Raw genomic sequence first — 25,663 nt, forward strand, 5'->3', positions numbered from 1 at the left:
TTTTGAAAAGAATTAACGGCTACGGGTTATAACAAAAATAATAATTGTTGCTGCTATTAAGCTGACATGGCGGTTTTTTGCATTGCTTGAGGCCAAATTTTGGATTTTATTTTGTAAAAAATCGCCATGCCAGATTAAGCTATAGATAGTATGCATTTGGCTAATAAGTTCACAACATTGCCATCCCGAAGTATAACGGACCTACACACAAAACTATGTGTAACCTTGAACGTATAGATAGAATGCGCTTGGCCAAGGAGTTCACAACATTGCCATCCGGAAGTATAACGGACCAACACACAAACTCTGTGTAACCATGAACTTATATAGTCTTGTTAATACAGTTTAGTGAGAACAACTCACAAACGCGGATGGCAAAAACAATAACAAAGGCCTGAGTGACGTCATCTGCATACTATCTATATAGTCTGGTTAATGCAGTTTAGGGAGAATTACTCATAAATGCGGATAGCAAAAAAAAAAAAATATAACACAGACCTGAGTGACATCAAATTCATTTTATCTATAGATAGTATGAAGTTGACGTCACTCAGGTCTTTGTTATTGTATTTTTTTGCCATCCACGTTTATGAGTAATTCTCACTAAACTGTATTAACCAGAATATAAACGTTTAAGATGACGCATAGCTTTGTGTGTTGGTCAGTAATACTTCCGAATGGCAATGTTGTGAGTTTCTTAGTCAAGCACATACTATCTATAGTACAATCGGGTTTTCCCCAAACCCAATATTATGGACAGTAGAAAATCTCGTGCAGGGACGACATACGATGTAGTATGTTGTCTTGAACTTTTTTTTCTATTCCAGATGGTTTCATTTAAGTTTCTTGTAACCAATGTGTATCTATTTGTAGGTCTGATAACTCCAAATGGGAGCGATCTATAATCATGTTGTCTCCAACCTAGTCATCGATCACATGATTTGTTGCTGTACAACGTTTGGACGTTTCTCACTAATAAATGTAAACACGCTGCTTTGTTTATGATTATGAAATGTGTAACAAACCGTGGCCTTCGTAAAGTTATGGCCTGACACTGACCAAAAAAAGACGTCAAAATCAAAATGCCAGTCTTTTGCCACAAAAGAAAACAAATCGTGAGTTACATTCAATAGTTCAGCCAATGAAATAACTTGTTTCCATGAGCTCTACGAACAACAACTCACTAGACGGTGCAAAAAATAAATAATGACGTCAAACAGCCAGTCCTTTGGGATTTCAGTATCAGGCTATAGATAGAATGCGCTTGGCCAAGGAGTTCACAACATTGCCATCCGGAAGTATAACGGACCAACACACAAACTCTGTGTAACCATGAACTTTTATAGTCTGGTTAATACAGTTTAGTGAGAACAACTCACAAACACGGATGGCAAAAACAATAACAAAGGCCTGAGTGACGTCATCTTCGAACTATCTATAACATAACGATGGCTACGAACAAACCCATGAGTCATGCTGAGTAAAATTACCAATTGTGAAGTTGGATATTTCTCAAACTGTGAACACTTATCACCATGTGTGTCATTTCGAGCATATTTTACAAAGTGATCAATGACCTCGAGCACATGGAAAGGTAATGTAGATCATCCCCATTGTTATAGCATCACTGCTGCGCTGCAGTAATGGGAATACTCTCAAACCAACGCAGAATATTGTCCACTCCAACAATATTAAATTAAGCCCATGTCCGGTTATCAAATCTAATTACGCACTACACATTGCCTTCGTAAGATATACAGTGGAACCTCCTGATTACGACATCTCCGAATAGTGACAACCTCGTGATAACGACATTGACCCATGGTCCCGATTTTTTTTTTTCTATTTAAGATCAGTAAAAAAAACTTCAAATAACGACGCACTTTTTGATAAAACCTCCGAATAACGACATTATTTTGGCGATTTTCGGCAGTTTTCGTAGATATCTGATACTAAAAATACCGAGTATGAGTACTCAAAGTTTATAAAAACGATTCCTACTTGAACCAATGAGAACGCAGCTTTTGAAACCAATGAGAACGCAGCTTTTACCACCATTAGGTCCAATGAGAATGCGAGTTTGGAAGCTGTTGACAATAATACAACGACAAAGAAAGACATCGCGGCCAATTATGGAATACCTCACAACAATCTCTCTACAAAAAAAAAAAAAAAAAAAAAAAAAAAAAAAAAAAAAAAAAAAAAAAAAAAAAAAAAAACAGAGAAAAGATAATGAATACCTAAGAACTACAGATGAAGAAACCACGCACGGCAACAAATGCATCAATTGACGAAGCTGTTCTGACCTGGTTCAAGATGACACGAGCCACCAATGCGCCAACATCAGGACCGATAATATGCGAATAGGCAAAACTGTTTGCCACCAATCTCAACGTCCCAAATTTCCAAGCAAGCAATGGGTGGTTACAGAAATTTAAACAACGACACGGAATTGTGTTTAGAGTAGCCAGTGGAGAGTCGACTTCAGTTGACACAGATGTTATGGCCGATTGGACTCAGTCAACCCTGTCAAAGATCTTGGCGTGGTTAATAAAAACTGGTCCCGCGCGCCTTACCACGCCCACTTTGTCCGCCATCTTGGAAACCTCTAAATAAGGACACCTCCGGATAACGACATAAAAACTCGACCCGTGGCATGTCGTTATCGGGAAGTTCCACTGTATGTTGTTTATTATGCAATTTATCGCAGCGTTTATTATATGATTTATATTATAAAATGTTTTATTGATAATGCATTATAATATATGAATAAATCTATTTTCAGCAGAAATTTGAGTGGTGGTGATTTTTGTCTCAGATTAGATACAGAGGCACTTCACTCCTGTTGATTATTGTGGCTTCAATTCAACTGAATTACGTACAATAGTTACGTATTTTATTTCTATTTCCCCTTTCTACTTTGTTTTCTCTTCTCGGCATGCGGTGAGAGTACTTGATTTCGACTCCAATTTTTATCCGAGGTGAAACAGTCCCATTTCGTACGTTGTTCCTTTATTTATTTTTTAAAACGGCACTTAGATTATAATGCCCCTGTGATGCACACATATATTTATTTTCTTTTTATGATAGCTGTTCGCGAAATCTCTGAGAATAGCCAAGAGGAGGAAGCGATGCAACCCATTGTTTTTCATCCTTATATGAGAGTATAACAAGAGTTGATCCCCTTCGTCCATTTTTATTATTTTTCTTCTTCTCTATTCGCGAAATATATGGGAATAGCCAAGAGGAGGAAGCGATGCAACCATGGCCGACTAGAGTAACTATAGTTACGTCATGGATGCAACCCATTATTTTTCATCCTTATGAAAGTAAAACAAGAGTTATTCCCCTTCGTCCATTTTTTTGTTGCCTCGCGGCCGAGAAACAGGGCAATATGAATGATGATGTAGTCCTTCAGAGCCAATGGGCTCATGGAGTTGGAGTTTATCCCGGTTTCTATAGCCTGAAATGCACAATAGAAATTGCTTGCTATCCTTTTAATAGGACGCTAGTCTACTGCAAAGCACTCTCGACCACATCTAACAGACCCAGCTACCCAATCACTGCTTGGAGGACAGGGGGATCAGGAAGAAATCTCAACTGTATCTGAGATCGATCTCAGTCACTTTGCGCGCGAAGTGAGTTCTCTACCATCTGAGCTAACGGGACCCCGTAAATGATGATGTTTTGTTTTATTTACTAATGAGCTATCGGGACACCCAATTTTTAAATCGAACTGAGTAAATAAAAACAAAACACAAGGATGAAATAAGAAAGAAATAAACTAAAATCAAGATAATTATTTTATCAGATGTGTGTTTTTTATTTGTATTGTACAATAGTACAGTTTTACAAAACAAAGAGTTAACAGTAAAAGTAATAATAGAAACAAAACCCCAAAAAACAATTCAAGCAATAGATAAAAAAAAAAACAACACAAAACAAAACAAAATACAGCAGATAATTTGTTGTGTTAAAACTAAATGAATCAATTGAAAAAAAAAATATATACATACAGAAAAAAATGTCTAAAAACATGTAAAAGAACCCATTGCAAAATTGATCTTTTTTTAAATTAAAAAAAAAAGGTACATCCAAAGATGTCTAGTCATGTTTTGTTTAAGCAGTGAAATGAAACACCGAGAAGCGCATTGAGTATGACAAGTCGGTGTAAATGCGCTATATATATTTATTAATTCTTTATTTTTAATGTTTATCCACACCCTTATGAAAATAGAATTAAGAAAAAATCAAATTAATATGTGAGGCACTCTGAAGTGATGGTTCAGATACACCATTTTAATGAAAATTGAGTTAGTGATATGGCATAAAAGAGTAGTCGATTCTCTTAAATTTTGCTGTATGTATCATGACAATAATTGCCAAAAATTGACTGAGCTATGGTCATATGAAGCAGACAACCCGTAGAAAATCGGTTTTGAGAAAAGGCTTCAAACTTAACTATTCATAACTTCAACATTGAAATTACCATCGGAAAATAAAATCACGGTGTTTTAATATCAAAATGTTACTTAAAACTTTTGTAAAGGTAAGTATGCAGAAATATATACAAACTATTTTACCATTGGTAAATCTCAATTTGCATCGGAAGTCCATAACTCAGGGATATCCTTTACTAAAAACGAAAAGAAAAATAAAGCCCGAATTATTACTTTTCGCGTAAAAATCATATGAAAATATTTCGGGCATAGCTTCTCAAAACAAAATGGTAGTCGGAAGATTTCAAAAAGCCTGTTTTGCGGCTTTGACAAGGAAAAAGGGCATCCGGTGTATGGGGTGAATTTTTAATTCAGAAAAGTGAGTGGAGCAGGCACTTATGTTGGTAACAACAAGATATGAAGATATGAAGCTCCATACACCGGAGCATACTCAAAGTCTCAATCGTTTCTATGTTATATGTTTGTGTTGAGAATATTGGCTATTAAGCTTAACTGCTGGTCAAAAATTACTTCGCGATGGTGGTGTGCGAACGAATCGGCGATCTCAAGAAGTGGGTGAGAGAGGGATCTAGAAATGACTTGGGTTTGAAACGAATATTTTTGTGTTCGTGGATAGCTCACACGGTAGAGCCACGCTCTCACCTGCCAGGCGGAGTTGTCGTACCAATAAGGTCGCAGGTTCGAACCCCACCACCGCCGCGAATAATTTTTATTCTCTATTGTCTTCTGGCACTTTTCTACTCACTTCATATCTTGTTGTTACCAACATAAGTGCCTGCTCCACTCACTTTTCTGAATTAAAAATTCACCCCATACACCGGAGCATACTCAATGTCTCAATCGTTTCTATGTTATATGTTTGTGTTGAGAATATTGGCTATTAAGCTTAACTGCTGGTCAAAAATTACTTCGCGATGGTGGTGTGCGAACGAATCGGCGATCTCAAGAAGTGGGTGAGAGAGGGATCTAGAAATGACTTGGGTTTGAAACGAATATTTTTGTGTTCGTGGATAGCTCACACGGTAGAGCCACGCTCTCACCTGCCAGGCGGAGTTGTCTTACCAATAAGGTCGCAGGTTCGAACCCCACCACCGCCGCGAATAATTTTTATTCTCTATTGTCTTCTGGCACTTTTCTACTCACTTCATATCTTGTTGTTACCAACATAAGTGCCTGCTCCACTCACTTTTCTGAATTAAAAATTCACCCCATACACCGGAGCATACTCAATGTCTCAATCGTTTCTATGTTATATGTTTGTGTTGAGAATATTGGCTATTAAGCTTAACTGCTGGTCAAAAATTACTTCGCGATGGTGGTGTGCGAACGAATCGGCGATCTCAAGAAGTGGGTGAGAGAGGGATCTAGAAATGACTTGGGTTTGAAACGAATATTTTTGTGTTCGTGGATAGCTCACACGGTAGAGCCACGCTCTCACCTGCCAGGCGGAGTTGTCGTACCAATAAGGTCGCAGGTTCGAACCCCACCACCGCCGCGAATAATTTTTATTCTCTATTGTCTTCTGGCACTTTTCTACTCACTTCATATCTTGTGTAAAAACTTGCATTGTTTATTGACCGAAATCAAGTAGGTATGATGCTTTCAATTACTGATTCACTCTTCTTAACCCTACAATAATGAATGAAATAGAGTAGTTGTCATAACGTGTCAGCACCTTATAAAATGCCTAACCTATTTGTAAAAAAAGTTGAAATCTAGGGTTTGTTTTTAAGGGCTTAACGGCGCTTGCAACACATTAAGGTCATTTCAGCGACATTCAAAGTATAGGAAGAAAATGGGATAGTCAATAAAATTAAAGATATACAATCAGCACACCAGAAAAAATAAGACAAGGCAATGGTTCAAATAGGGAATAGATGCAGATTCCAAGAGCAGACTATCAATCTACTTAGTTTGAGATAATCTAAAAGTCTTATCTAAACACAAGCCAGTGATCTTTCTAAAGGTAAGAAATTAACTCAAATGCTAACAAATCATTCTACACTAAAAACAAAAAATATAACAGTTTATAATTTTTTATATTATAAACAAAATATTGTCTCCCAAATACTATATAAATTTGATTGTTTTTCTCTCCCAGTCAGGGCCAGGACAAAGTCAAGTAATCTCATGACAAGACCAAGACGGAGAGAAAGTTGGGAAACACATATAGGGGGGTAGAAGACACAGCAAGTGACCTCCCTGTCCACTATAGGAGGACAGAAGACCCCACCCAGAGAACTAAAGTTTATGAGCGATTATTTAAATTAAAAGGCAAATTAAGTTTACTGAAACATTTCTATTTCTTCTCTGTTACTTTAAAACTAAATCAGCTAGCGACACTTGTTTTACCATAATCAGCGCATACAGAAAGCACAATTATAACAAACTTGCTGAAAAAGAATAAAAAATAAATGTCCGTGTACCCTTTCCTATGTAAATAAAAATTAAGAAACTATTGATAGATATACAATACAAGATGCGCACTGAGATTTTTTTCTTCTTCTATTGAGCACTGCTTTTGGCACAACTATAATAAATTGTGCACATAAGAGCGCGCCGTCATTGTAAGAAAGGAAAGAAGTAATTCACCGAAATGACACAACTTTAAGTACCACAACTATCTTAATCTTGATATAAAGATGAATTTATGATCTTCAGTTTTGTAGGCAAAAAGGTGCTCATTGAGCATCTATCTCCTTGGTGTGTAAATGTAAATCTTTGGTCAGCACTTGCAAGGCGCCAGTCATAGGCATCGAAAGAAAATGATGATAAAGATTGGTTTCAAAATAGATATCAACAAAATCGTGTGTATCACACCTGACACTAACCAGATCTCTGTCTCAACCAGAATAGAGAATAATTATTGTGCTTCTTGAGAAGTTCTTTAACGAAAGCGATACATTTAGATTCACGTTATCGATCTCCAGGAAGAAACAAAATGGCAGACCAGTAAGGACTATTAGAAGTCTATAATATGCGACACATCATCATAAAGCGGTTTTATATTGGGATGAACCTGATGCTAAAATGTGAATTTTATTGTAAAAATAATCAGAAACTTGAAATACTATTTCTTGTCACTTTTAGAAACAATATCCATTTCTTTGTTCTCTATTAATAAAACCTACAAAGACAACCAATATTATTTCATATAAATGACTAAAAATTAAACTAAATTGCACCGACATAAGACTGTTTGAAGGCAGTGGGTCACATATGAGATTACTAGATTATAAAGTCACACATGACATTCCTTTTGAGCATTCTTTTCTATTTCAAAAACAACACAGATTTTATTTTCACCAGTAAAATGATAAAATTGCAACCCCTAGCTGTCCTCAAAATAGACTCAACTAATTTCAGGAAACATCAAATTGTAAAAAACAAAAAATAAAACAAGCCCCAACATAATACCGTTTGAAGGCAGTAGGTCGCATATTATGTTTGTTGTTTTTAAGGATTTTACGATGCTTGCAACACATTTAGGTTATATCAGCCTCAGGAAAAGGGATAATCAGAAGTTCTAGAATTACAATTAAAGCACCTAAGAAAAGTAGGACAAAGGGGAATTAGTTCAAATAGGGAACAGATATAGATTCCAAGAGCACACTATCAAAATACTTAGTTTGAGATCACCTTAAAGTCTCATCCAGACCTAAGTACAGGGTCCAACTCAAATGCTTATATTTAAAACAACAATATACATCTGACTGTGCTTGTTCCACACTAAGGACTCCGGACAGGGCCAGGACAAAACCAAGTAATCTCATTCCAAGACGAAGACAGAAGGCAAATTGGAAAACAACTAAAGGGGAGGAGGAGGGGGGGGGGGGGTAGATGACACAGTAAGTGCCTTCCTGCCCACTCTTGGAGGTCAGGAACCCCACCCAGGTCATACATTAAATTACTAGATAAAGCCATACATAAAGTTCCTTTGAATCACTCTTCCTTGATGCTAACACTATTGCTAAAAAGAAAACACAATTTTTTTTTCACGAACAACATATCAGAAGATGCAACTCCTAGCTGTTTTCAAAATAGACCACTAATTTTATAAAATATCAAATTGTAAAAAAAAAAATAAAAAATAAAAAACTTTTGTTGAGGTTAAAAAAAAACCCGATTCAAATGCTATCGTGGTCTTTGTCGACGGCATACCTGCCATTTCTGTAAAAACAAAACAACTTGTGGCTTACTTAAATTTTTAATTTCAAAATTTCATTTGGAGTTTTAGGCATTATTATATGAAATACATTCGCACAAAGCACCAAATAAAAGCTTAATTAAAAAATAATAAAAAAGAATAAAGATAAAACCAACTAGAATAAAAACATAACGAATACATTATAATGGATAGATACTTTTAAAGTTAAAAAAAAAAGAAAGAAAAAATCCTTTCTCACAAAAATATTAATCCATACCACTATTTCCCTCTCAGCAAAGGATCCCAGGCATGGCCCAGACGAAACAAAATGACTCAAGAACAAGGGAACAAAGAAGAAACAGAAAAGACAAATGACATAGGAGGAAACTGGCACTGCATCTTCAAAAGTTTCCTTTAAAATGAATTTAAAAGTCAATAAAAAAACCCCCACACTCATACACATAAACAATTAACCAAACCAAAGAAACAAAAGCAAATAAATAGAAAAAAGGTAGTGGTCTTAAAAAAGTAAAGTACAAGGTTGTCACAGGTTACTTTCTAACAACCAGTTTAGGCCTATGTCATTAAAAAAAGTTTATCAGAGATTATTAAACCACATATACTGATGAGAGCCAAAGTTTGCATCAGTTATCAACTTTAACTCATTAACATATCATCCTTGATTATGCCTGCCCAAGACAATTCCAATATAATACTACTACCAGTGTCTTGATCAGTGACAGAAATCGATGATGATAATAATAATGATGATGGTGGCGAAATATAATGTGGTTTAATAATACAATCAATACATAAAAACAAGAGATCATTAGTCAGTCAAAACAGGCTACTCATTAAAACACAAGCAGCATTATATTATGCAAACACTATTATCATCATCATAATAATATTATAGAAGACTCGATTTTCGATTTATCAATTTGTGAACGTTTGTACCAAGATTTTCAATTCATGAGCCTGGGATATTTCATTTGTTTTCTATTATCATCTTTTATTGTAATGATTTCAAGTCATGATATGGAGGGAATGCTCTTGATACCAATTTCAGTCCCTCGAGTCATTAACTGAATATTAATCACAAAGGTCACCCTCATATCAGACTATGTATCTTAGTGTTGTGGCATATTGTTTTCTATGGGTTGTGTCATTTGTGAACTTCAATATCTCCTAGAAATAACTCATGTTGAATGTTGGTATCCTCTACAACCATCAGCACAACCAAATATTATTATAATTAGGAAATGGGGAGTTTAGGTTGTATTCAATCAATACTACAAGAGTTCAGTTGTTGAAAAAAAGCACACAAAAAAAATGAACAATTCATAAAATAGAAAAACAAAATATGCTGCCTTCAAACAGATGATTAGCAATCATGATCATAAAGCTACACAGGACACGAGAAACAAATAAAGTAATAACAAACCAAATCATATAGAGTTGGGAGGGAGGGGGAGGAGTGTGGGGTGTCTTGTAGTTCAATTCATTGATAGAACACACACATCACAATTTTCTTGTAGTGAACATAACCATGCCCCAGCCCCACCGATTACACAAGTATTAATACCGACGGTACACGGTTAAGTAAAATACTCACCAGTTCTACCCACCAGATCAATTGTACTGACACACAAAACGATGTGCATTCTGAAATCTTTATTGTGTACTCTTGATTGAGAAAATCTAGTGAGAACTAATCACCCAACTGGTAGTTTGACAACAACAACAAAGGGCAGAGTAACAGCAACTCCAATCATTCTAATATACCATCGTACTTTGAGAATGTGAGGTCAACCCCATGTTTTGACTGGTCAAAAATATAGTTGCTAATTACTGATACAAATATAATTGACAAAATAGAAGGAATGGTGTTAACATCATTCAGCTCTTTGTTATGACATTGTTTTTGGATCACCAGTTGGTGATTAATTCTCATTAAATTCTCTCAATTAAACTATAAACGGTGACGGTTACATATTTGTAAGTTTCTATGATTAATCTGTGAGGCAGAACTGGTGAGTATTGTACTTCAACGCACAGCATTACTACAGATTATTTCATGCTTCATAATTTGCAATTTTAACTCTCATCATAATAATACTAGTGAGAGTTCCAAATAATTAAAAGGATATTTGCTTGTTTGTTCTAAGAATTTAAAGACAATTGCGACACTTACAAGTCATAATTGCGCCAAAAAGAATTATTAAAAAAAATAGAAAATAAAACATGAAACATAATAAATCTCAAGAGTAGAATAAGAAATAAGAAGAAAATAAAAGAAAGCAGAAAAAGTATGGTAATTGTGTGACAATAAGAGAAATGGAGCACATGTGTCAAGAAATCAAAGTAGAAATTCATGAATATTATCAATCTCTATAATTCGTCGCACAAATTCTACTATTAAATTCTGTATCTCCAAATCATTCGTTTTTTGTTTTTTTTAAACACCATTTTTGCTGGGGGCGTCGGATGAAAATAAAAGAACAACCCCCCTCCACCAAAAAGCCCCCCAAAAAAACAACACAACAAAAAAAACAAAGAAAGAAAGACTGGTTTCTTTCATCATCTGGCAATTTTAAATGGTGCCAAAACTGATTGAAATAAAAATATTGAGCTTTTGTAATAAATGTACCATATATTATAGGTACATATATCACAAACGAAATTGCAAGTAAGAGATAAAAGAATGTTTTGTAAAATCTCAGTTTAAAATATGCACAAAGACGTGCACTGTTTCCCATATTGTCACATTGGTTTGGAAAAAAGGGCATAATTTCACACCAACATTTATCAGCAGATATGTCCACAACAGATAATATAGGCAACAAAATAGACGATTGACACAACTCGATATGAAGGAAAAAAACAAAAACAATTAAAGGTTGGCTGCTGATATCAATATATCTATGGCTAATTCTCGTTGTGCGTCTTCTACATTCTCCCTGTTATATGTACAACTTAAGAACAAAATTAAAATATTCCATTTAAAAAATAAAAAAATAAAATAAAAATAAAATCTCAAACAAAACAACAAAATTCTGAACCACTGAAGATGCACAACACTAAAAATGAGCATAGCACCATTATTGTGTTATTTAATTAAAATATATACCTAAAATATACCATGGCAAAAGCAAAACTAATATTTAAAAAAAAAACCCCAAAAAACCCCCAAACCCTCCACAAAAAACATAAGAAAACAATAAACACGAGTAGTGATGAAACAATGTAAAGTCATGGACAAGGATGAAGAAGGACACAACTCAAGGTATATTAATATAAGAGCAAGAGGTGTTATGGTGACCACCTACATTCTAAAAGCATTGATGATTCGATGGTTAATAAGAAATTAACAGGAACTATTACATACTTCACAGTCTCATTCAAACAGGATGTGGAAATAAAAATAAAAATTAGGACATCCGACTAGAAACTTTTTGTCTGACTATCTGAAATTTTAACTAAAAAGAAAAAAAAAAGAAGAAAAATAACCCATTTGCATTGTGAAAATTTTATAATAGATTGATATTCTATATTATATATTTGTAACGAGCAATACTACTTGGCTTAAAAGTGATCAGGGACACAGAGTAATATAGAAACCCTTTATCCAAATCAGATTTGACTGCTATCAAAATGTATTTGATGTTTAAATGTACAAAATTGCGGCCTGAAATTGTACATTTTTTGGGAAAAAACCCAAACTATATTGCTTAATAAAATTAGGTATATAAATACACTCGAGCCCAGTTTCCTTGAACAAGTTCGAGGTTTGTTTGTTTTTAAGGGTTTTACGGCGCTCGCAACACATAAGGTCATATCAGCGCCAGTAAAAAGGAAGAAAACGGGATAGTAAAAAGTTCTAGAATTACAATTAAAAAGCACACAAGAAAAGGTAAGACAAAGGGAATTGGTTCAAATAGGAAAAAGATGTAGATTCCAAGAGCATACCATCAAAGTACTTAGTTTGAGATCACCTAAAAGTCTCATCCAGACACAAGCACAGATCCCCACTACGAGGAACATACTCAAATGTTTACAAATCATATGTTAAAAATGAAAAGAGTAACAGTATATAACAGAGAGATGATTTACAAGGAAAAAAATATCATCTCCCAAAACTATAACTACACATTCGAATGTTTCCCTCTCAGCCAAGGACTCCGACCAAGGTCAGGACAAAACCAAGCAATCTCACTCCAAGACAAAGACAGAAAGCTATTGAAAAACAGATAAGAGGGGATAGAAGACACAGCAAGTACCTCCCTGCCCGCTATGGGAGGTAGGAACCCCACCCAGAAGTTCGAGGTAACCATAATTCCAGGAAACTGTGTACAAAGAATACAAAGAATAATAAGGAGAAATTTGGGGAGTACGAGGGAACCACTTGAGTGTAAATTTAACAACATTTATTCATTAATTTGTGCTATAATTCACGCTTGTAAACCCAATCTCTTTTTAGGGATGAATGAAGTTTATTACTTATCATTTACCAATATCTGGGAAAAGTGACTATAGGGCTGAAGCGGTAGCTCATTGAATATTAGTCAATACGCTAATATAAATATTAATTGAATTTGCATACCAATAGGTATATTCTTTTTTAAATGACACAAACAACCCTAGGTGTGTATAATAAATTCAAGCAAAGTACAGCTTTCTATTAATGTGACAAAGGAATTATCACAAGCTCAAAGGCTGCAACACCATTTTTGCTTGCTATAATCCCCCCCCCCCCCCCCCCCCCCCTATCTTACCCCTTCCACTATTAATATCTTAGATTTTTCACTTATGTTATTTTCATCAACTAACATACAATTAATGCAACTCTCTTCTTTCATCTTCACATATCTACAAAACACACAATATATGACTATTGAATCTCATATTATGTATTTTCCTTCCTGACACTGACCATGTTAGCATTTTTCAGTTTCAGGATAAATTCATTTGAAATCGACAGAAACAATTTAATAAAAATGTTCTAACTTTTAACGATGATGGTAGGTAATGATAATGCAAGCATTCCCAAATTATATACGATGATCGATTATAAGCAGGTATCAATGTAGTCAAACATATTACACTTACACTTGCAATATTTAAATTTATTTTTTCAAAAAAGATGAAAATGATACGAGGAGACATAAGTAAGCTAGTCATTTGATGCATCAAATATGGCACAACTTCTAACCATTAAGAACACTTAATTTTAAACTATCATATATCATATAAGAAAGACAATATCATTTGTCATGGTTTGGTTATTTGTTATAATATAAGGCTTTGCTCCTTGGAGCAATCCTGTGAGAATAGAAATGAAAAAAATCTTTACAATCCATTCCTACAACTATATGCTCATCAAAGTGCATAGAAATGAAAAGAATTAAAAACAATCTATATAGTAAGAAAGCTGATCTGTCCATGAAATACATAAAGCTTGGCAAAGAACAACATCTAATACAAACTGACATCTACCAACTTGCATCAATTTGAATAAAATTTAATAGATTTAGTTATACCATTAATTTTTTGTTTTATAGAAATTTGTGTACATGTTTTAGTTTTGTTTTAAAGGGTTTTGTGGCGCTTGCGACACTTTAAAGTCATATCAGTGCCAGCAGAAAGCAAGAAGAGGATCGGATATTTGAAAAATATTCTAGTTTTACGATTATAAAGTACTCAGGGAAATAGATAAAAGGGACTGGTTCCAATAGGGAACAGATTTAGATTCCAAGAGCAATTCATCAACGTGTCTTCTCTGGGATCACCTTAGAGTCCCATTCAAAAATATGCACAAGATCTCACTAAGAAGAATTAATTAAAAGGTTGACCCCTCCTCAAATACTAATATTCATAACATAACAGTGAAGATCGTTTACAAGGGTAAAATAACCCATCATCTCCCACAACTAATTACTATACATTTGCAGAGCTGCCAACCCCATCTGATGAGAATGTGTACAATGGGACCTCAAAATGGGGGAGATTTCATAAAAATGGGTACAATCCTGAAATCGACGGAAACTAGCATTGTGAACGTAAGAGAAAGGTAAACTTACATAAAGTCACACCGCACAAGCTCAATTGCAGCAACAATGATGTTCCCAAGACGATAATCCAATCCTTTCAGAATTCTACTTCCCAGCATGAAGATCATAATGGGTCAAAAAATATATGAATATCCACTTGGTCACCAAGGTTTCTCAAAAGGATAGTAATAGTAATAATATGAATTACAACTAAAGAAAACTGAAGTGACTCTGTACACTAAAAATGGGTAGATTCTTGGGGGAAATGTGTACAAGCGTACAATCGCTGAAAATGCGTAGAATTCCGCATTTTTTGCAGTAGGTTGGCAGCTCTGCATTTGACCGTTTTCCACTTAAAAAGCAAGGATTTCGGCCAGTGTCAGGACAGAACCAAGTAATCTCATTCAAAGACAAAGACAGAAAGCAACCTGGAGATGAAAACAGACATAAAGGGATGGGAGAAACAGCAAGAGTAGGCTCTCTGCCCACCAGAGGAATTCAAAGACCCCACCCTATTACAGTAATTTAATCACACCAGTTAAATGACTTAACACTGAAAAAAATTGTACACGTTTTTTACAATTATTTCATTGCATTCATCCTTTTAAAGTAAGTACACTATGGCCCATTTGATTAGGGTAATGTATTGGTCAAGGACATAGAAATGTATATATATAATATATATATATATATATATATATATATATATATATATATATATATATATATATATATATATATATATATATATATATATATATATATATATATATATAAAAATATATAAAATATATTAATTCAAAAGATATGATTCCGTTTATATACACAAATTGTTGCTGCATTTCACGATCATCTAAGTAAGGAGCAGACAGGTTGTATCAGAAAACTTATTTAAAACAATAAGCAGCATAACACAGAAGAAATAACACAACCATCTACCTCAAAGTAAATATTTCAATCTATTTCATTTGTCTGTTTTGTGTTATTCACAAAGAGATGTATAAGATGCCACATATTGCAACTAGACCCCCCCCCCACTCCACTCCTGTTTGCCATGAGCGGATGGCGTCATGCATCCAATATATATGAAGCTGTGACAATGCTCGATTTTGTTATGTTTTGAAACAAAAATACAATTATAATAAAAAATATGGAAAACAATGGAAGGTTAAATTTTGATTTCACGTTTGGTTGAATAATGAAATGAAGAATAATAATCCAAAATTTATAATCTGACAAGAAAAGGAAGCTAGAATACCACACAGAGGACAATGGAAGCTGGAATAGGTACCACACAAAAGGCAATTTGATACTAGATTCAGATTTATCACGGGAAAATAGCTAAAGAGGATAGAATAAGGTGGATTGCACCAGCAATATTCTGGTGTGCTAAGCCCAAGACAGCGGGACTTTTTGCTTATCGAGTATCTTTCACTCAACTGATATGAGTAATGACAAGAATTTGGGAGATCTGTGGGAATTGGTTTCTAATATCATTAAACATTGACTGATTTCTTTTATATTTTCTAATTTAAAAAAAGCTAATTTCAGTCTCAATTATGCATTTATCAAATTCATCGGGAAAAAAAAAAGAAATGATTATCAATACTTCCTTTCTAAGAATACATAAGGATATGACATTCCAAATCTGCTGTCGCATCCAGATCAAGAACTCTTTTGGACACCTTAGAAATCATCAGATAAAATCTAAAGTTTCAAAACATTCGGGATATTATTTCTTTGTAGCAAACTGGACTGGTATTTCCCCCTTAAAGTCGTTTTATAAATGACAAAGAATTGCAGTTTACTCTGAATGAAGAACATGCGACTTGGCAGGTTTTAAAAGTCAACTCCTCAAATGATACTCTACCCCCATTGAACTCGACTCAAATCAAGGAAGGAAATTGAATATCAAATTCATGTCCACTATCTTATAAAAGATATCCCATGTATGATTTGCCTAAGAGTTGCCTATAAGATTTGTACTGTTGTCTACAAATCCCTGAGCACGAACAGTCCCTCCTATATCAAAGACCTTCTAAACATATATGTCCCCAATAGAAACTTGAGGTCAAGCAGTGACCAATCAATCCTTGTCAAACCTAAGCCATTGCGTAAAATAGGTGAACAGTCTTTTCAATTTTCGGCCCCCCATTTTTGGAACTCTCTCCCGTCACACGTGAGATGCTCGGATTCGTTGACAACGTTCAAATCTCGCTTAAAGTTTTATCTTTTTACGTCATAATGTTGCAATATTATTTTCATATTTTGTTGTTGTTAAATTGAATTCGTATCATGTTTCCTTCACACTTGTCTCACTGTAATATGTTTTGTTTTATATCACTGTAAAGCGCTTAGAGCCTGTGACAACGGGGTTAAGCGCTATATAAATGCCATTTATTATTATTATGATATTTTAAAAATGTCCTTTTTTTGTTGTTGCCACTCTATCTAATGTTCAGCTTCAGCCACAGAAGATTTGAAATAATAACCTGAAATTTGAAATAAACTAAAATAAACTTAATACAGCTGGATATTGTTAAGTTCTGTGGGGAATGGATACCTAAGGGAATTTAGCAATCAAGTATATTATTAAGAGGAAAACAATCTCTTTTTGGAGTGTAATTAATTAGGTATTCTGCCTCGACTGGTGACCTCTCATGATATGAGAATAAAATCCGTATTTGTTCCGGCATTGTTTGCCACAAACATTGCAGAGAAATGGATCTGTGTGACTATGGCAGCCGATATGAATAGTGTACAGAACTTCGTCATCGAATGTGATACCGCAAAAATAGCATTTGCTCTCTGACAAGCCACCTGCACTGCTCACTGTCTCTGACTGGGTCCGGCCAGAATGGCTGATACCCGACATAGAGATGATATTACACTGGACACCTCTATCAAACCGTGGTCGCTCACCATCCTGGTGTGGCCACATAAACGATTCTGACTGTGACGGGAGTTCCATTTTCACAAAAGGTACCGAACAAGATGCATCGCTGATGTTTCCTCCTTCGCCTTGGGTTGCACTGTCTGTCATGTTGGTATCAGTGCTTACTCTTGCTTCAGCCCTTGAACCCACAACTTCTGGGATAGGAGAACTGGGAGGATCATCGCCACCGCTGAGATACAGTCCAGATTCGTCTTCAAAAGTATCAGAACGTCTGAGAGGGGAGCTGGGGTTATTATGATCCAGCTGAGTGCTGCTGGGGACATCACGGACGACTCGAGTTACCTGTGAGATAGGAGCTGGTCGTGGCTCTAGTTTGACTTTCATGTAAGTATTGCTGTGTAAGTTTCTAGCTGGACCAGTGCCAGCCATGTTATTGCCTGAATTAGATTGGTTCCAGAACTGACCAAAACCAAAACTATCCTCGAGTCCAGGGGGATTATTGTTGTTGTTATTGCTAGAACGAGTAAAAGTATGAGATTCTGGTGGAAGTGAGTGATACAAAGTTGACGACGTAACAGAATTATTAGTATGTGATCGAGTCGGTGACATCAGGTTGGTGATAACTGTTCTCATATAATTAGCGACTTGTCCTTCGTAGTTTCCGAGCATGGCACTGCCACGGGGTGGTGGTTGGAGACCAGCTTCGTTATTCATTTGGACAGTGTGATCTTGGGCAGATGGTGGTATGAAAGGATGTAATCCGAAGGAGGATGAATTTGAAATATTAGTTGTTGAAGGGCCGGCTGTAGCACCAACTGGGAGGGTAATAGGAGGTCGGTTTGTGGACGGGAACACATTACCATTTGGTACGAAGATGTGGTTTTGAAATTGATGAGGGTTAGGATTACTGCTGGAGTCCATCATATTGGATGTACAAAAATGTTGGTGATGGTGGTTGGTGGAGGCCGGTTGGTTAATGGGTTGGTGAGTCATGCTGTGTTCGCGCATCCTGCGCATTTGAGAAGTGGAGTAGTCACACTGGTTGCAGTAGATCTGGTTGTTGTGATAAGGACGGTTGTGGAGGCGGCGGTGACGTCGATAAAACTTCTGGTTGTTGGTTACAAAACCACATAAGTTACATTTCATCATTTGCTCACCTGGAAAGATTTCAAAACATTTATGAAACAAATGAATGGATTCAACAACTTGTAATGAGTCATTGTGACTGCATATTGCAAATTATTCACCCAATAGGTTTTAATAATAATGCAATTACTATGACTAACCTTATTTGAGCTTCCACCAAAACAGACTTATCTTTATAGTTATACATCTCAGATCATTTTTGTTTAATAAATGAAATAATTTACCCCCGTTTATCATATGTATTTCATTTTTTTAGAAAATTTGCATCGGATAGTCTTGAGGCAGAGTTTTCCTATGAGCAATGCATAGTTGAGCCCTTGGAAAAAGCTCTTTACTCACACTCTTTCACCATACTCAGGTTAAAATGTCGTTTACAGGGTTGTCTCTTGGAAAAATTGCAATATTGCTTAACAGTAACAGGCATCATATCTCAACTTACATGTTATTGTTGCTGTTAGATTGAGAGCCCTATAAAACACTTTGAGTACTTTTATTGGATATTAAAATTTTTTTTCTTTATCTGATCAAACAGATTTCAAGATTGAGAATAATTATTTTGGCTAAAATTTAAAACAAACCGTTTGCGCTTATAACAATGATGACATGCCACTATACAATGAGTGATGATCAGAGCAGAACTTTGAGGATAAGTGTTGTAAATTTATTCAATAAATTCAATCAATGATTTTGATCATACCATCTGTCACATTTGACAAAAATATTGCTGGAAACTGAATCAGGTTTATAGATAAAGACGATGTTATCGCTGTTAAGTTATCTACATATATCACGGCGTCTAAACTGCACTATAAATCTGACCGTTTAGTTTCCCGCTGTTCCGAGCGCCGACGTAACCTCACCCGACAGGTAACCGGGGTCAACAGCGGTCAGCCGATATCAATTCCCAGAACGTAGATTTGACGTGCATTGGGTGATACCAATGGATGATTTCCGTACCAATTAACCTCACGATCTTCGTGACGATGCAATTCCACCCAAAATGCAAAGAATTCTCGCAGACCTCCTCTTTCCATCGGTCCAATTTTTATTTCAATATCTCCAGTACTTATTCCACAAGCCGTGATTCAAATTCACCTATTTTTCTATAACATTTAAATAAAATTACTTGTAATTACCTCAGGATTCTAAAAAAACGTTGCTATAAACTTCAAATTTTTTTGGGTGTGATTCACAAGGCACAAGTTTTACTACGAAATGAGGTAAGTTTCATTTACTCTTCAGTTTTCATTATTTTGTAATGATTATTTTTCCGCGGTAGGTCAGGTAATAATGATATTACCTCTTTAGCCTTGTTCTTGAAACGTAATATTTCGCTGCGGTTTTATTGTTAATTATATTTTTATTTTTTTATTTTTTTCAATGATGAGTTAATAAGATTTTTAAATTGCATAATTTGAATTATCTTGCTAATGTTTAATTTTAAATGACATTGTGTGTTGGGCCTCAACTTAGCTCAACTGCTTGTTAGAATTGTCCTGCCCCCCCCCCCCCCCTTTCTTTCACCAAATTGGGTGAAGTATTTGGTTTTTCTTTTTCCATATTTTATGTACGCTGTTATGTATGCGTGGATATGAGAAGTAATACAGAGTGTTTTAGAACTCATTTTATTCATTAATTCACTATATCATTGCTTACATCGCTCAGTCAATTTTGAATTTTCTCTTACAGCATGGACCACACAATTGCAAGTCATAACCAAGCAGTGAATTCATTATGTAGGACATGTGGTATGATTTGTTTAACACAGAAATAGAAACGTGCCAGCAAGAAACAATTTAAATGTTCAAATTATTCTAATGACATTCTTTTAGTCTATGGGACTGACACGGCATTGGACAAGCAAGGAGCACACTCATAATCTATGTGTAAAAAGTACACATTATAAAGCACATTGAACACACGACTCATTGGCTTCTTTGTATTTTCTCATTGCCAAGACGCTAATAATAAATAAATCAACCTTGAAACGGGTTGCACTTGCATGTTTGATATCGACAGAGTAGAATATAACAACAAACTCCAAAACGCAGGAGAGACTTTCAAATCTCATGCACGAGCCACTCACCCTCAGGGATGGTCCTATTGCCTCTGAATTGGACAGAATACCGCATTACACCACAGGCTTACCACAACAGATCATTCATTGGCAACCACTGCCACAAATACTTACAAGAAAAAGTCTACACTTACAATTATCCAACAAACAAAGAACTGAACCCACGACCCACTCATCATTGACGACGCTTGCAGTATTGGATTAATTTTCGACAATATAAACAAGGCCTATAGTCATGTGCACAACTTTATTTCACACACAAAATCAATCAAAGCAGACACAATCCAATATATTCAAAGTGCAATAAAACATTACACGGATACATACAGAAAATATTTTCCAAACAAAATAATCCCAAAACAACACCTCCTTGAGTACCACTGCATACCACACATCACTCAATATAAGTTAAGACTTAGACTTCTTGGAGAACAAGGCACAGAGACCTGTCACCAAACAACAGCAAAATTGGAAAAAAAAGAGCATCCGGCATTATCAATGATATGAATAAAATGCGATTTGTCATCAACGCAATGCAGTTAAAGACCAGCCCCAAACTACACAGACGAGTTTGAATGCTCGTAGCGGATATATTTTTGTTGAGGAAAAATACGTTTTTTGTGAGGAGAAGTATTTACATCTTGTCTTTATAATACATAAAATTCAGACAAATCCATAGCAACGTTTTTTTTCTCTAATTTTTGAAATGTTGCACCCGCTATATTTTTTGTGTAATTTGTTACCGTCCATTGATAACTTATATTGAGAAATCTAGTAATACTATGAAAAAATAAAAAACACACAGTAAAAGTAGAAAATATAAACTTTTATACCAAGTAGTGATATTTCAACTCATTCAATATGGGTGTCTAACAGACAATAAAACAAAACTTTGTTAAATTGAGTGAAACGGCAATCCCCGTTAGGTAAATTCCTCTCAGTGATTGACCGCTCACCGTGACCGGGTCAGCAGGTGTCAGGAACGGGATACCGTCTCAACTAAACCGTTGTCGTTGTGTACGCTGTGATATATATATATATATATATATATAAATATATATAATATATATATAATATATATAATATATATAATATATATATATATATATATATATATATATATATATATATATATATATATATATATAAAATATATATATATATATATATATATATATATATATATATATATATATATATATATATATATATAATATATATAATATATATATATATATATAAAATAATTTTTAAAAAAAAAATGATTTTGGGATGAAGCTTCTGGCAAATGTACATATATTTATGTGTTTCAAATGATCAACAATCTTTGTAAAATCATAAATAAACAAGCGATTAAAATAAATATAACAATAACAGTTCAGGAGTGGCATAATTAATGCATGCAAATATGTTAGTTCTTTCCTTCCTTCAGGGCCATTAGACCCATGAATCCGGATTTTATCCCAGTTTCTATAGCGTGAAACTGACAATAGCAATTGCTTGATATCCTTTGGATAGGACGCTAGTCTTTGGCAAAGTACTTTCCATCAGATCTAACAGATCCAGCTACCCAATCACTGCTGGGTGGACAGGAAGGTCAGAAAAAAAATATCGACTGCATCCGGCATCAATTTCGTCCATTTGCGTGTGAAGCGAGTGCTCTACCATCTGAGATATTGGGACCCCTTACAGTTCTCTAATTCAAAAAAATTATGAATCTCTCCCCAAGTTGATTTGGGGTACCATTTTTCACTCTAAGTGCAATGGATATATCAATACAACGAGGTTAGCCTCAAATAAATTTTTAAAAAAATAATGCTTAACCATTATTGCTTTCATTATGAAATATTTGAATGCGATAATAGTGAATAACTTCTGTAAAGTTTAATGTCAGGAGAAAGACTAAATATATGTAATAATTAAAAAAACAAAATCAACGTGAGCTTTTCTACAGTGTAATATCCACTAAATGTGCTTAAAGTGATATTCAAGGGTTCTGGGCCAAAAGCAACACTTAAGACTTAAGATGTAGAATGAGATAGACGCCTAAGAGGCAGTATGTAATTTTTTTTTAAACAGAGAAAACGCTGTTACCAGCCAGGTACACATTTAACACCCAGTATCATATCACAACATCATAAAGCAGCACATTGTAAGTTTAAATTTGAAAGAGTTTGGTCACCAGTCAAATTCATATAATGTATACACCTACAAATATAGGATAGAAGGCAGAATATCTAATTGCGACGAGAAAAGTAGATTCTGTAAGTGACCCAATGATTCTGCCACGATAAAGGAGTAAAATATGTCAATAAACAAATGAAAATAAATAAAAGAATAAAACAATTGAAGAAGATGTTCAAACGCTTCTCACCTCTCTCAAAGTCATGGAACTGTATGCTCATTATGTATTTTGACTCGTCATTTTGATCGTCGATGCTGACAACATCTACGTTAGGTGAAGTGGTGGAGGACGAACCGTTCATAAGTCTCTCCGGAGACACGAAGTTGCCACAGTTGCTTAATCGAGCACTGCCAGGGTTGGTGGAGGTTGCAAAACCGCGACTCATACTCGGCTGTAACAGGAAGCCACTGTTCCGGAGTACTTCATCTTTTTTCCTAGGACTGGGTGCTAAACGACCGTCACGTCTGGCATTTTCTGCCCTGTCAGACTGACGTGACCTGGACATGGCCAAGAGATCGATGCGTTTGATTTGACGATTATTTCTAAAAGGAGATTGAGCTTGGGCATGTGACTCCGGTGCTGGAGTGCAGGGAGGGGCAGATGCTGTGGTTCTTCCATCCTCATCATCGTTGTTACTTCCTTCTCTGACAAATCCTGAATTTGGTGATTGAGACAGTTGAGATGTGGGCAAGTCGACAATGGCTCCTTAAAAACAGAAAAAGATTTTTAAAAAAGTTAAACAAAGACAGACTCAAAGTAATGTTAAATATCTAGAATAAAAATAAACAGATCAACAATCCGCTTCATTAAAAAAATATCTTTTTGAAAGTCAATTGTCGTTTAATCAATTTTATAGAAATAAATGTGGTACCAGGTTTCATGTCTCATAATGATAATTTCAACCTAATAAAAAATAGAGTCCAGGTAGGGTTCAATTGTTTTTTTTTTACATTAATATTGAAAAAAGGTTTATAAGTTGCAGGTAAATTATTGGTTGAAATGAAGAGAATAGTGGAATTTTAAAACTACGATGAGCAAAATATTAGGGGAGCTTTAACCATGAATGTTAGGCTTTGTTTCCTGTTAATTGTGTAAATCGTGACTTAGTTAATTGTGTAAATCGTGACTTACATAAGTCTATCGAGGATACCATTATCTCAGGGTAAAATTACTGATTTCTATAATGATGACTTAGCTAATGTCCATCTTATCTATTTAATGTGTCAAGTCAACAGGATATCAATGGATACTGGTAAATAACAACAAAGGTAGGTAAAAATTTCAAATAACAGGAGACTATTACGTTAGTAGAGGTTATAATTACCACCCCAGTTACGCTTTTGTCATGGTAGGAATATTCTTTAATTGTGACTATTTATAGAGATAATCACATTGAAATTATAAAGCAAATATTCAATTTTTAAATTTTTAATTTAAAAATTTGAAATGATATCCTGATTTGAAAAATCCTGGCATAATTTTAATCCTCTGATCATCGATCAGGTAGCTTGCAAGAAACAAGTACAAGAAAATAATTTCGAGGAACAAACAAATACAGCTTTTCCATATGACCTTTCATCCAATCAACTTTGCGAAATATTTTTTAAATTGTAAAAAGTACCTGGGATAGTTAATCTTTCCGACCGCCTGGTTAATGGAGTGGATGTAATTGGTTGCTGAGATGTTGTTGGTGAGATGGCACGCACAGGAGAAACCCCAAGAGGCTCGGATACAAATGGGCGAAAAGCTGATGGCAGCTGCAGATCGTTGTTTACTCTGGGCAATAAGGAACAGGATTCAAATGCAGGTATTTTACTGACATCAGCTGTATCACCAGCAGGTGGATAATCGGTCACTGATGAGGTGCTTGCCGAATTGTCTCCAAATGTTGTCAGGGAAACACGCTGATCCTCATCCTCCTCTGTAGGTGTTGGAGCCTCTACAGCTTCTGATATGGAATCTGGAGTAGGAGAATGGTCCCCTACACCCTGAGATTCAGCCATTTTTAGGCTGAAACAAAAATGGAATAAAAATTAGAAAAGAATGCACATTATGAAAACTAATAGTATTTAAAAAAAAAAAAGAGATAAAAAGTTTACATGCACAATTTCCAAATAAAAATGAGCAAGTCTAAATTGTTCATCATTATGCAACCTCCAGATTTTGTGTGAATTATATTCATTGATTATGTTATTCAAACTACTATTAAAAGGGGCCCTATTAAGAAGTGAGTCAAATTAAATAGTATAAATAAACAAGAAATATAAAGAGTGCAGAGGTACCAGGAGGCAAATAAGGATTAATAATAATAATTTTACGTCTACCCTTCACCTGACTGGGTGATTTGGGCGAGAGACAGAGAGCATTATAATTACAGAGTGTCTACGTACACGGTAACTGGGCACCTAGCCTCAGGATCTATGTACACGGTAACTGGGCACCTAGCCTCAGGATCTATGTACACGGTAACATATAGACTAACCTTGTACCGTGCTTAGGGAGGGAGGGGCGAGGGGGCAGGGGGCATTGAGCTTGGTACACAGCAACTTAGGCTATATCATAAGTTATAACCTGATTTTTTTGGATTTTTAAAAAAATTCTTTCATTCCTACCCCCTCCCCCTACCCCCTCCGTGTGTGTGTGTGTGTTTTAGCTTTTTTAATTTAAAAAAATGCGATTTAACCCAGAGAGAGAGAGAGAGA

The 25,663-nt window shown here is 35.2% G+C and overlaps 1 protein-coding gene across 1 annotated transcript in view; it reads right to left on the minus strand.

The window, feature by feature from the left end:
• Window positions 1-16,923: 16,923 nt before the first annotated feature.
• The window catches only part of LOC144965874 (uncharacterized), a 9,537-nt gene continuing 797 nt past the window's right edge, over window positions 16,924-25,663 (minus strand). Inside the window, exons 2-4 of the mRNA XM_078901692.1 lie at window positions 24,583-24,971; window positions 23,151-23,666; window positions 16,924-18,710 (exon numbers count right to left, since the gene is read on the minus strand). Of these exons, the coding sequence (XP_078757818.1) occupies window positions 17,287-18,710; window positions 23,151-23,666; window positions 24,583-24,964 (2,322 nt within the window). The 5' untranslated portion in view covers window positions 24,965-24,971 and the 3' untranslated portion in view covers window positions 16,924-17,286. The remainder of the gene's footprint in view (window positions 18,711-23,150; window positions 23,667-24,582; window positions 24,972-25,663) is intronic.

The sequence above is a fragment of the Berghia stephanieae genome, chromosome 2, assembly GCF_034508935.2.
Source record: "Berghia stephanieae isolate SIO BIC M18660-M18661 chromosome 2, UCSD_Bste_1.3, whole genome shotgun sequence".
Taxonomy (NCBI): Eukaryota; Metazoa; Mollusca; class Gastropoda; order Nudibranchia; family Aeolidiidae; genus Berghia; species Berghia stephanieae.